This window comes from Nematolebias whitei, chromosome 14 (assembly GCF_014905685.2).
Source record: "Nematolebias whitei isolate Nwh7 chromosome 14, NemWhi1, whole genome shotgun sequence".
Taxonomy (NCBI): Eukaryota; Metazoa; Chordata; class Actinopteri; order Cyprinodontiformes; family Rivulidae; genus Nematolebias; species Nematolebias whitei.
Window position 1 is genome coordinate 21589106 of NC_056511.1, and position 12524 is coordinate 21601629.

General features: G+C 42.1%; 1 protein-coding gene across 1 annotated transcript in view; it reads right to left on the reverse strand.

The window, feature by feature from the left end:
* ltn1 (listerin E3 ubiquitin protein ligase 1) overlaps positions 1–12220 on the reverse strand; it is a 26967-nt gene extending 14747 nt beyond the window's left edge. The window contains exons 1-8 of the mRNA XM_037687990.1: positions 12094–12220; positions 11706–11912; positions 11385–11483; positions 11032–11262; positions 10890–10942; positions 10598–10778; positions 9899–10072; positions 9540–9730 (exon numbers count right to left, since the gene is read on the reverse strand). Coding sequence (XP_037543918.1) covers positions 9540–9730; positions 9899–10072; positions 10598–10778; positions 10890–10942; positions 11032–11262; positions 11385–11483; positions 11706–11912; positions 12094–12135 — 1178 coding nt within the window. The 5' untranslated portion in view covers positions 12136–12220. The remainder of the gene's footprint in view (positions 1–9539; positions 9731–9898; positions 10073–10597; positions 10779–10889; positions 10943–11031; positions 11263–11384; positions 11484–11705; positions 11913–12093) is intronic.
* Between the last annotated feature and the right edge of the window lie 304 nt (positions 12221–12524).

Below are 12524 nucleotides of genomic sequence, written 5' to 3' on the forward strand. Positions count from 1 at the left end.
GTGGCATCAGGTTGACGCTCGATGAAGGTGAACACCTCTCTGTCCGAAGTGAGCCTTATCAGACTGATTTTATCCTCAACCGTAGCATTAGGATAACCACTCAGTCTGAAATCTAGGTAATTGAGATACGCCTTTGTACCAGTAGAACCCATAGGCCCAGGAATAAAGCGTTGTACATATTTTGAGAGTTTTTGAAGTTCATCTATTGAAAGAGGAAGTCTCAACCGTCTCTCTTGCCTGCTTGGTAGAGGAGACCTGATCAGGTCTGTCCCTGCTACTTTAGGTAAGGGTGGAGGTGTGTGTGATGTAAGGAGATTTGGGTCTGGAGCCCATTGTGTCCCCACATTCTGTCCATGCCTCTCACTATTTTCCCTTTCTGCATGGCAAAGTTGTGTTTTAAGCGCGTCTATCTCAGATTTGCATCCGCTCAGAGCATTTGATGCTTGTTGCAACTGTTGTTGTAGAGCATTGTTGTCTGAACACAACTTTCGGTACTTGACCTCCCTTTCCTTCATCTTCTCCTCATATGAGTGAGCTTGTAAAGTAAGGTGATTTTGTGAGAGCTCCCTCTCACGTTGTAACTCATGTGCACTTGTCTCTTCATCAAGTTTAGACTGTGCCATGAATTTGAGATACTCCTCTCTGTCTTCTGCATATGCTTTAGACAGCACGTCATTTTGTTCAACCTGTTGTTCCAATTTGTCTTTGAAAAGCAGAGAAATTTTTGCTAACCGTTCAAGGCTCAGCTTTTTATTCTCTGTCACCGTGGCTTTTTCTGCTAAACTTTTCAGTACCGTAGCTTTCTGAATTTCATCCATCTCTTCTAATGGTGTACCAATTACTGGGGTCGTTAAAATATTTAAAGCTCTCTGAATTATGTCAACCTGTTGATTTTCATCATCTGGCTCATAGGAGCTCAAGGGGTCATTGCTTTCCTCCTTTTTTTTCCATTATCTCTTTATTTATTTTATTTAAATAAATAGACAGGAAGATGTTGTGTTTTTAGGTGGTAAAATAAATCAGAAAGGTTTCCTTTTCTGTTATATTTATTTTATATTTGGTGTTTTAGCAATTAAACGTGTATTTTCCTTTCAGCAATTGAGTAAACTTATCAACTCTGTGATTATCTAGACTGTATCTATCAAAAGTTCTTAATTTTTCATTTTGCACCTCCTCATGAGGATTTATCAGTGAATGAAAAATTTCTTAGTAAACGCCTTCTCTGGGCATAAATACTTTAATCACTTTTTAAATGTAAGATAACAGTACAAATCAGCTTGAGGAACGTTTATTAACTCAAAAATGCTTCTGACAGAAATAAAAAACGTTTAATTTCACCAAAATATCCTAAACACGAAGTGAAACTGTGATTTCGAGTTTCCAACAGGAGGTGGCAGTGTAACCTTATTTATTTTAACCTGTCACTGTTAGTGACGTCCAGTAGGAGTCGCGATGACTTCCTGTGGCTTTGGTGACATCCGGTCTTTAGCCGTTAGCTTTAGAATTAGCATCGGCGAAACTCGGTCAAATCAACATTTTCTGAACGGATTTAAAGCTCAAACGTGGCAAAGTTTCAGCGATTAGGCTTTTAATAATTGGATCAGTGGTTCAGAGCCAACTTTAAAGCGTTTTTCAACTTTAAACAACAGTGATCTGAGACGGCGCTCAGCTTTTAAAACAACTTTCATCCATTTAAAACGACTCGTTCGAACGAATCAGAACCGAGCGACAGAACCGGGTCTCAACAGAACCCCCTTCTGATAAAAGTCTAAACAGAATCAAACGTTTTCACAATATGTCAGCTTAGTTACACAACAGATGTACAAATTTCAGCTTTAAGATGAACACATTGACGTTACTTTCAGCTCTAAAAACACCACAAGCCGAATACATCACTGTATTTTCTCCTAACCCCACAGCTGCAAAACGCTGCGTTTCACAGTCGAACAGAAATCTGCACTTTTAAGCTAATTTCAGTTAAGATCAGATATGCCAACATGATAAATTCAATTGTTACAGAATAGCACAGTCCATTCATGAACCGTTACGGGCCACCAGTTGTAATGAGAGATAATATGCGTCTGATATTATCCTTTATTTAAACAGATTCTTTCATTTTTCTGGACTGAGTAATATCGTGTTTTGAATATTAAATGTGGACGGAAACGTGTTTAAATTTCTGACTCACCAACAACAGTGGGTCGTTTATTTAAAACGATTTAAAACACATCACACATTTACATTAATTGGCAGATTGATTACAATTAACACAGCTTAATTAATGAGCTTTACAATGAGAAATCATACGGCCATGATTTCTCACTTGCAACTGAAATACAACAGACATTTCTGAAAATATCTGGATTAATTACTGGCAGATAGAAGAGTTTTAAAGATGGGAAAATGAAGTTTAAATGGAGAGAGATGGGTGAGGGAATGTGTCTGTATAACCAGAAACAACACGCTCCTTTGGACGCAGCTTAACCCACGGTACACTCGCAAGTGAAGATCGACTCTTTTACCTTTGCAGACGATAGTTTCGGCTTAGATGTAGAGTTTTCTTTCAACTCTTTTCAGCGTCTCCGTAAGAACAGCTGTGACCTCAGGAGTCGTGAGATCATCACAGAACAGACTTCCTCATTGTTCAGAGCGTTCGTCGGGTAGAGCCACAGCGAGACGTCGTGGCATCGACGGACTCTTGTCACTCCATTAGAAACTGCTCGGAACTTCTGTTCCTCTGAACTTCTCTCGTTCAGGAACTTCTCATTCGAGGTTCTCCCTGGAACTCTGGTTCTCTCTGGAACGCTGTTCAGCTTGGAACTTGTTCTCCTTGGAACTAGGAAGTGTCGACCCTTTTAAAGAGGTCACTTCCAGTTCCTCTGAGAACTTCCTGATTGGTTGAACGAACCAACCGGGGTGTGGTTTTAGTGACGTCAGAGGGTCATTACATGTCAAGGAGACAGAGTAGATGTTTTAAGAACAGACAGAAAGATGTTTTGAAGAAACAGAGACATTTAGGAGCCAGTTTCCTTCTATCTATCTGAGAGAGTTAAACATGACATTTCGTTCCGATAAACATCTTTTTGACTGTTCCTTGACTTTTGACCGACTCACTCCTTCTCATTTCAGACAGAAGATCAAAAATGCATAATTACTTGTAACAGGCATTTTAACTTGATTTCTACTTTGAATGAGGATTAAAAATCATTTATACTGTTTCACAGTTGATTTAAAATGAGTAGTTCACTTCAACATTTAAAATGGTTTGAACTAAACACACTTTGATTATCAAGATATTGTAAAATAGTAATGATAATAAACAGAGAGTGTTCTTTCAATTGATCCGTGCAGGACACACTTAGAAAGTCTCTGGATGAGCTTAATTTGTATTTCTGGACTCAAATCAATGAAATAACAGTTCCTGTCCCAGGATCAGGTTTTGACCTGAGGCTTAGTTCACTACACTGGTGTTGTTCCCCTTGCTCTCAAAATAGCTGTTGTAACTCCAAAAACCTGGTTTAGATTCCAATAATCTCAATAATTTTTGCCCCATTTCAAATCTTCCATTCATCTCCAAATTTCTTGAAAAAATAGTTGCTGCTCAACTTCATGCTCATTTGTCTTACAACAATTTACAAACCAGATTCCAAAAAAGTTGGGACACTAAACAAATTGTGAATAAAAACTAAATGCAATGATGTAGAGATGGCAAATGTCAATATTTTATTCGTAATATAACATAGATGAAAGATCAAAAGTTTAATCTGAGTAAATGTAACATTTTAAAGGAAAAATATGTTGATTAAAAATGTCAGTGTCAACAAATCCCAAAAAAGTTGGGACAAGTAGCAATAAGTGGCTGGAAAAAGGAAATTGAGCATATAACGAACAGTTGGAAGACCAATTAACACTAATTAGGTCAATTGACAACATGATTGGGTATAAAAAGAGCTTCTCAGAGTGTCAGTGTCTCTCAGAAGCCAAGATGGTAAGAGGATCACCAATTCCACCATTGTTGCACAGACAGATAGTGCAGCAATACCAGAATGGTGTTACCCAGCGTAAAATAGCAAAGACTTTTAAGTTATCATCATCAACCGTGCATAACATCATCAAAAGATTCAGAGAATCTGGACCAATCGCTGTGCGTAAGGGTCAAGGCCGTAAAACTCTACTGGATGCTCATGATCTCCGGGCCCTTAAACATCACTGCACCTCAAACAGGAATGTCACTGTCAAGGAAATAACAGAATGGGCTCAGGTATACTTCCAGAAAGCATTGTCAGTGAACACAATCCACCATGCCATCCGCCGTTGCCAGCTGAAACTCTACAGTGCAAAGAGGAAGCCCTTTTTATGCAAGCTCCACAAGTTCAGACGTTTGCACTAGGCCAGGGGTCATTTAAAATGGAGTGTGGCAAAATGGAAGACTGTTCGGTGGTCAGATGTGTCACAATTTGAAGTTCTTTATGGAACACTGGGACACCACGTCATCCGGACCAGAGAGGACAAGGATAGCCCAAGTTGTTATCAACGCTCCGTTCAGAAGCCTGCATCACTGATGGTATGGGGTTGCATGAGCGCTTGTGGCATGGGCAGCTTGCATGCCTGGAAAGGCACCATTAATGCAGAGAACTATGTTCAGGTTCTAGAACAACATGTGCTCCCATCTAGACATCTCTTTCAGGGAAGACCCTGCATTTTTCAACACAATAATGCCAGACCACATTCTGCAGCAATCACATCATGGCTACGTAGGAGAAGGATCCGGGTACTGAAATGGCCAGCCTGCAGTCCAGATCTTTCACCTATAGAGAACATTTGGTGCATCATAAAGAGGAAGGTGCGACAAAGAAGGCCCAAGACGATTGAACAGTTAGAGGCCTGTATTAGACATGAATGGGAGAGCATTCCTATTTCTAAACTTGAGAAACTGGTCTCTTTTGTCCCCAGATGTCTGTTGAGTGTTGTAAGAAGAAGGGGGGATGCGACACAGTGGTAAAAATGGACCTGTCCCAACTTTTTGGGGATTTGTTGATGCCATGAAATTTGTAACCAACAGATTTTTCCCTTAAAATGGTACATTTTCTCAATTTAAACTTTTGACATGTGATTTGTGTTCTATTCTGAAAAAAAAAATTAGATGATGGCACCTCCACATCATTGCATTCAGTTTTTATTCACAATTTGTTTAGTGTCCCAACTTTTTTGGAATCCTGTTTGTACTTTGTACAGGTCCTTCTCAAAAAATTTGCATATTGTGATAAAGATCATTATTTTCCATAATGTAATGATAAAAATGAAACTTTCATATATTTCAGATTCATTGCACACCCACTGAAATATTTCAGGTCTTTAATTGTTTTAATACTGATGATTATGGCATACAGCTAATGAAAACCCAAAATGCCTGTCCCAAAAAATTTGCATATTTCATCCCACCAATGAAAGACAAGTGTTTTTAATACAAAAAATGCCAACTTTCAAAATAATCATGTTTATTTATGCACTCAATACTTGGTCAGGAATCCTTTTGCATGAATGACTGCTTCAGTGCGGCGTGGCATGGAGGCAATCAGCCTGTGGCACTGCTGAGGTGTTATGGAGGCCCAGGATGCTTCGATAGCGGCCTTAAGCTCATCCAGAGTGTTGGGTCTTGTGTCTCTCAACTTTCTCTTCACAATATCCCACAGGTTCTCTATGGGGTTCAAGTCAGGAGTTGGCAGGCAAATTGAGCACAGTAATACCATGGTCAGTAAACCATTTACCAGTGTCCTGATGCATGCTCAATAATCCAGGTAGAAAATCTAAAAAAGTTAAATCTGGACATTCAAAAAAACAAAACAAAGCAAAACAACAAAAAATGTAGAAACGTTTCATCTCTCATCCGAGAGACTTCCTCAGTCTGAGGTGCTGTATTCAGCTCAATCTCTTAAATAGCACCTTCTCAGAGTGGATCAACCAGTTTTGCTGCTGACAACCAAAACCAGCTGATCACATGCTCAAGAAGGACCATCAGCCTAACAATGGATCATTAGCACACTGATGGCTGTTTACTATTCACAGAGGGCTGAGTGATACTAGCAATCACAGCATTGTAAGAGGGGGACAATTGAACATGTAGGCCTCCACCCCTGTTTAAGGATGGACGGTTTCTTTTCACAAAGATGGCCTCCTTTACTCTTCTCTCAAACCATCGTTCCTCTCTATCCACGATGTGAACATCTTCATCCCTGAAAGAGTGACCGCTGGCCTGGAGACGAGTGTAGACCGCAGAGTCCTGGCCTGATGATGTTATTCGTCTGTGCTGGGCCATCCTTTTGGCCAGTGGCTGTTTAGTTTCCCCGATGTAAGTCTGATCACAGCCCTCCTGACACTGAACAGCATACACAACATTACTCTGTTTGTGCCGGGGGACTGGATCTTTGGGATGAACCAGTCTTTGCCGTAATGTATTTTGGGGTTTAAAAGCCACTGGGATGTTATGTTTGAGACCTGAGAAGGTGCTATTTAAGAGACTGAGTTGAATACAGCACCTCAGACTGAGGAAATCTCTCGGATGAGAGACGAAACGTTTCTACATTTTTTGTTGTTTTGCTTTGTTTTGTTTTTTTGAATGTCCAGAGGACCAGATTTAACTTTTTTACATTTACCAGTAGTTTTGGCACTGTGAGCAGGTGCCAGGTCGTGCTGAAAAATGAAACCTTCATCTCCATGAAGCTTTTCAGCAGATGGAAGCATGAAGTGCTCCAAAATCTCCTGATAGCTAGCTGCATTGATCTTGCTCTTGATAAAACACAGTGGACCAACACCAGCAGCTGGCATGGCACCCCAGACCATAACTGACTGTGGGTGCTTCACACTGGACTTCTGGCATTTTGGCATTTCCTTCTCCCCAGTCTTCCTCCAGACTCTGGCACCTTGATTTCCGAATGACATGCAAAATTTGCTTTCATCTGAAAAAAGTGCTTTGGACCACTGAGCAACAGTCCAGTGCTGCTTCTCTGTAGCCCAGGTCAGGCGCTTCTGACGCTGTTTCTGGTTCAAAAGTGGCTTGACCTAGGGAATGCGGCACCTGCAGCCCATTTCCTACACACGCCTGTGCACGGTGGCTCTGGATGTTTCTACTCCAGACTCAGTCCACTGCTTCCGCAGGTCCCCCAAGGTCTGGAATCGGCCCTTCTCCACAATCCTCCTCAGGGTCCGGTCACCTCTTCTCATTGTACAGTGTTGTCATATCTTTGCAGATATTGCTATCAAAGTAGTGGTGATTCGGGTCATCACTTACTGAGGGTTTTTCCGCAGCTGGCGGATGGGTGGCAGGTACATCTTGTGTTCATTCCTGGCAGAGTGCCAGGTCGGTGCCCAAATGTGACTTCTTGTTTTGTCCGTAACAGATGTCTAGGTCAAAACTTTGAAGCGCCATGAGCCATTTGGCTACCCGTGAGTTTGTCACCACACCATCTCTGATGCGTTGGCTATTCAGGGAAGTTACTGGCTGGTGTTGTGTTTCAACAATTTTTTTTGTCCACCAATGTAACTGGAGAAGTGTTTAACTGCCCACACAGTGGTCAGTAGAGCTTTCTCACAGTCTGCGAACTTTAATTTGGGGCCTGCCATTGTCTTACTGGCGTAGGCCACCACACGCTTGTCTTTGTCGTGCATCTGGTACAGACCTGCACTCATGCAGTGAGCTGAGAAGCCCACTTCCAGGTGAAACTCTTTGTTGTAGTCTGGATAGACTAGACGTGGGACTGACTTGAGTCTGTCCCTGAGAGCATTCATTGCCTGCTGTTGGTTATAAGTCCAGACAAATGGGATGTCTTTCTTCAAGAGTTCAGTCAGTGGTTTCGCAAGGTCTACATAGTTCTCTATGAATTGGTGTGAGTAGTTACACACGCCCAGAAAACTTTGTAGTTCTCTGAGATTGGTGGGGACTTTGAGATTGTCTAAGCCTTGGGTGCGAGTCAATTGTGGTTGTACTCCGTCTGGACCTACTAGTAGGCCAACGTAGTCCACCTTGGACCTGCACCACTGGCATTTTGACAGTGAGATTTTAGCACCAGCAGTAGTCAGTTGATTCAGAACGTGGTCGATCTCAGCCAAGTGTAAGTCCAGTGTTGGCTGCCTCAAAAGGACATCGTCCACATAGATCAGAGTCCCACGTTCGTGGGCATCTGGACATGCTTTGTTCAAAAAGATGTTGAACTCAGCTTGTGAGTTAGCGTAGCCAAAGGGACACCTGATGAAGGTGTATTGTCGGCTACCAAAAGTGAAAGCTAGTTTGTGTTGGTCCTCGGCGCGCACAGGAATGGTCCAAAAACTAGAGGCGACGTCGAGGGTGGAAAAGTACTTACCATCGGTGACCTTGGGCAGTTCCTGTTGGATCTGGGTCATTGGCCACCTAGATAAAGGAACTTGTTTGTTTAGCTTTCTGTAATCTATGGTAAGTCTCCACTTACCATTTGGTTTCAAAACTGGCCATAAAGGCGCAGAGTAGGTGCTATTACAATGTCTGATTATGCCTTTATCTAAAAGGTCATCAATGATTTCCTTGACAGGTTGATGTGCTGCCAGGGGAATCTTATATTGTCTGACAAATGTAGGCGGTGAGCCTGGTGGAGTTGGGATGCTCACTGTGTGAAGCGAGGTCAACCCACAATCCATTGAGTCAGTCAAGAATGACTTCTCACATTTCATGAGAACTTGGCAGAGTTTATCCCTTTCTTCATCATTCGTCAGGGCGTCGGCTTGGGCGACCACCTGTTCAGTCTGTGAAGCGATTGCTAAGGGTTCATGATGTTTGGGGAGCTCCAGTGAGTCCCCTTTTGTGTCGACAGACCTGTCTATAGGTAAGACACTATAGGTTTGAGGTTCTAAATCGGCATCATTGGTTGAGAAGAGAGCTATGAGGTATGAGCACATCACACCAGTTCTGTCCTCCCTACACTGGCTTCCTGTGAGAACTAGGATTGATTTCAAAATTCTCCTCCTGACCTATAAGTACCTAAATGGCCTCGCACCCATCTACCTCTCTGAGCTACTGGAACCATATGTTCCCTCTCGGGCTCTGAGATCATCCGATCAGCTGCTTTAGGTTGTTCCACAGTTTGGGACCCATGACTGAAAACGCCCGATCTCCTCGGAGCTTCAGTCGTGTTTTTGGAACAACCAAAAGCAGCTGATCGGATTATCTCAGAGCCCGAGAGGGAACACACACATGTGACACGGATGACAATAAACTTGACTTGAACTTGATTATTAAAATCTATAAAGACGCAATTCTGTAAATGTGACACTTCATAAGTTTATTGTAACAAAGTCATGCTTGGAACAGGTTAAAGAGGTCCAGCAAAATATTAAAAGTAAAACTTTTTGAGCCTGGCTGACAGTGTAAAAAAAATATACCTGAAGATTAAAAAATTAGCAGTTTTCGTCATGTTAAAATTTGCACATTTATTTCGCCAACATTATTTTACATAAAACAACACACAAACGTGTTCGCTCACCAACATTCCCAGCAGTGGAGAACAACTCACCCATGCCTGAATGCAGTGAAGAAGGTGGTGTAAAAGTCCAGGCTGGGATCAGTGACTTCTTTGGGCAGTTTGCTAAGAAGCGGCATTAGATTTGGGTGAAGCGCTTTAGCCATGCCATTACCCCCCTCCTTTAATAAAACCCAAAGTTTAGGCAGGAAACCTTTTTTGGCATTTACATGTGTCCAGCAATCCTAAAACATAGGAAAAAACAAGACTATTAATTAGCACCAAACAGTGACTTAAATCTTTACACAGTTCTATTTCTTTATTTTGCTGAAGGTGTTGACTTTACTGTAATAACAGAGTGACAACATTAACGGAGCGCATCTGGTTTTATTGTACGTGTCACAGAAACTTACAGGGATTGTAGACACGACGTGAAGAACAGCTTCCCACGCAGGAGGCAGAACAATAGGATCTGTGTCGTCGATACTGAGGAGGACAGCAGGGCAGAGCCGTGCAGCTTCAGTTTGGACCAGAGCAGGACAGAACTCACACAGAGCGCACACCAGCTCAAAAAAGGCTCCTCTCACCTGAGAAACAACACAGGAGTTTGTCACCGTTACAGAGACGTACAAGTGACAGATTAGTGTTTTTCTTTCGGCTGCTCTCTTCTTCAGGGGTCGCCACAGCAAACTATCTCACATGAAGACATGGCAATTATTTTTACGCCGAATGCCATTCCTGACTCAACCACAGATTACTGCATCTAAATCAGGTGGTACTTGGTAACAAACACAACCATGTGATTTACCTTCTTGAATCGTTTACTCAAAACTAAACATTTTCTGCGATTACTTTAACAACACACAGATACATGCCAAGGTTACAAAAACATTTTGTAACCACTAGACTTCCGAAGCCCCCATCATTATTACCACAGTAAATCATTACCAATTATTAATTTATTTATTCAACAACTGATACAAAAAATATGTTTGCACTAGTACTGTTGCTGTGATTAGCTCTAGAGATAGCATTCTTTAGCAACAGAAAAATGAAATGGAAGTTCTCAGAATGATGCACATTTGTTCAATGGTTTGGTGATGCCAAAGTACCTGTGGCGCCTTGTGTTTACTGTACTTCCAGAACTTCCCGGACTTAAGCAGATGGTCCAGTCCAGGCTCCAGGGCCACCCGGTCGGTTTCAAGCAGCAGGGAAAGCAGTTTCTTAACTCCTAACATGGAACTGGTCAACATGCGCACATATTTTGCTTCTCTCTCTTCCTCTGTCACACTTCTAAAGAACAGGTGGAACAAAAGCGTCAGTAAAACCTCCTAAAGATATTACTGTAATAATAAAGAGACGGGAATAAGCACAGAAATCCTAAAAAGTGAACTCATTACATACTGTGGATCACTGAGCGTGTCTGCTGTTTCTTTTAACAAAATGTCTTGAAGCACCTGTGGGAAAAAAAACAACACATCAAATGTAGCTCTGAATCTAACGGTAAAACGACCTTCTCTACACTAAAGCGAACACCTCTACTTACATTAAGGATCTCATCCTTGCAGAAGCTGAGAGCCTCAGGCTGTTTGATGGGGGAGAAAGCAGCTTGGAAAGCCCGGCCCGCAGCAGAGGCTGCAGGTGTGTACGTGTCACATTGGGACAGAATCCAGTGGCCCATCAAACTCTTCAGAAAGGGGGCTAAGCTGCGACGCACTTTTAGCACCAGCTGCTCAAAGGCCAGCTGGGTGGCCTCTCTGATTCGCCGATCGTGATCCTAACAGACATAATAATAAAGTACATTCATAAGACAGCTACCTACTGTACCTCCAGAAGAGTCCACACATGTAAAAACTGATGCCCTTGAGAAATAATTTCACCGATGCTCAAACAGCTTACCACAGATATTTTGCAGTAAATTCTTGGCCAGTATGGGAGGACTCCTTTCACGTCTTCAGCATCCCGCTCCTGACACATGGACCCAAAGTCCTGCACAGCCTGAACAAAACAAAATAACACTTTATTCATAGCCACCTTTCTTAACACTTCGCTACACTACTACTTTACTGTAAGTGGTTGTGTCTCAGGAAAGCCACATGCTGGAGGATAATATTTATGTCTTTGTAAGACATTATCATATCGTATGTTTGTCTCTACAGTGTATCTTTGTGACATTTATTTATTTTAAGGTAGTTTACAGTAGCTGAAGTTGCAGCTCACTTTCAGTCTCGTGACAACATCCCTCTTTGAAAGTTTCCTGAGCACCAGGCGGAAATCAGCTTCCACCAGGTTGTCTATGTCCTCGGCTCCGTGGACAGCTGGGACGTAGCTCAGCTCAGAGGTCACCGTGGTGTCGAAGCCCACGAAGCCCGGGATGACGCCGCCTTCCCGGGTCAGAACCTCAGCAGCTCGACCGCTACTGGATGGCTGGTTCGGGAGAAGAAACGCATACAAGAACAATGTCAGACAGACATCTTATTATCACACAGGTTGGTCACACGTTGCCTTCAGCTGACAGCTTGAAGTTATTAGCTTGTGCTAACTAGTTAGCTGCTAACCCTCTGTCTTCAACTTTAACGACGCGGTACAAATATTGTTAGTGTCTTACCCGAACATTTCCTTTAGTTCGCTGTTTGTTCTTACCGCCCATGCCTATATCGTTTTATTTAAACTAAATGTGTCCACAAAAAAAAATGTTCTCAGCATTGTTCATGATAGCGCAACAAAGCAAAAAAACTCGGAAGGGGGCGGGACTAATCAACGTCATTTTAGACCTTCGTTAAAATGGGAGAAAATCATGCTCTGTACAAAAGTGCCTGTCTGGGGTCAAGAAAGAAGATTTTGATTTACAAAGTGTATATATTTGTTTCCCTGAATTACAAAAGTCGCGGGTGTAGCAATTTTAAATCAAGATTATTATTAATTAAGAACATCCGTAGATCAGAAAATTCGATCTTAAGTCACGATTGAATTTTACAACCTGAATTTAAAACTTCCGAGTGAGAAGCGAACGTTACACAAGAAATGGACTTCCTTTTT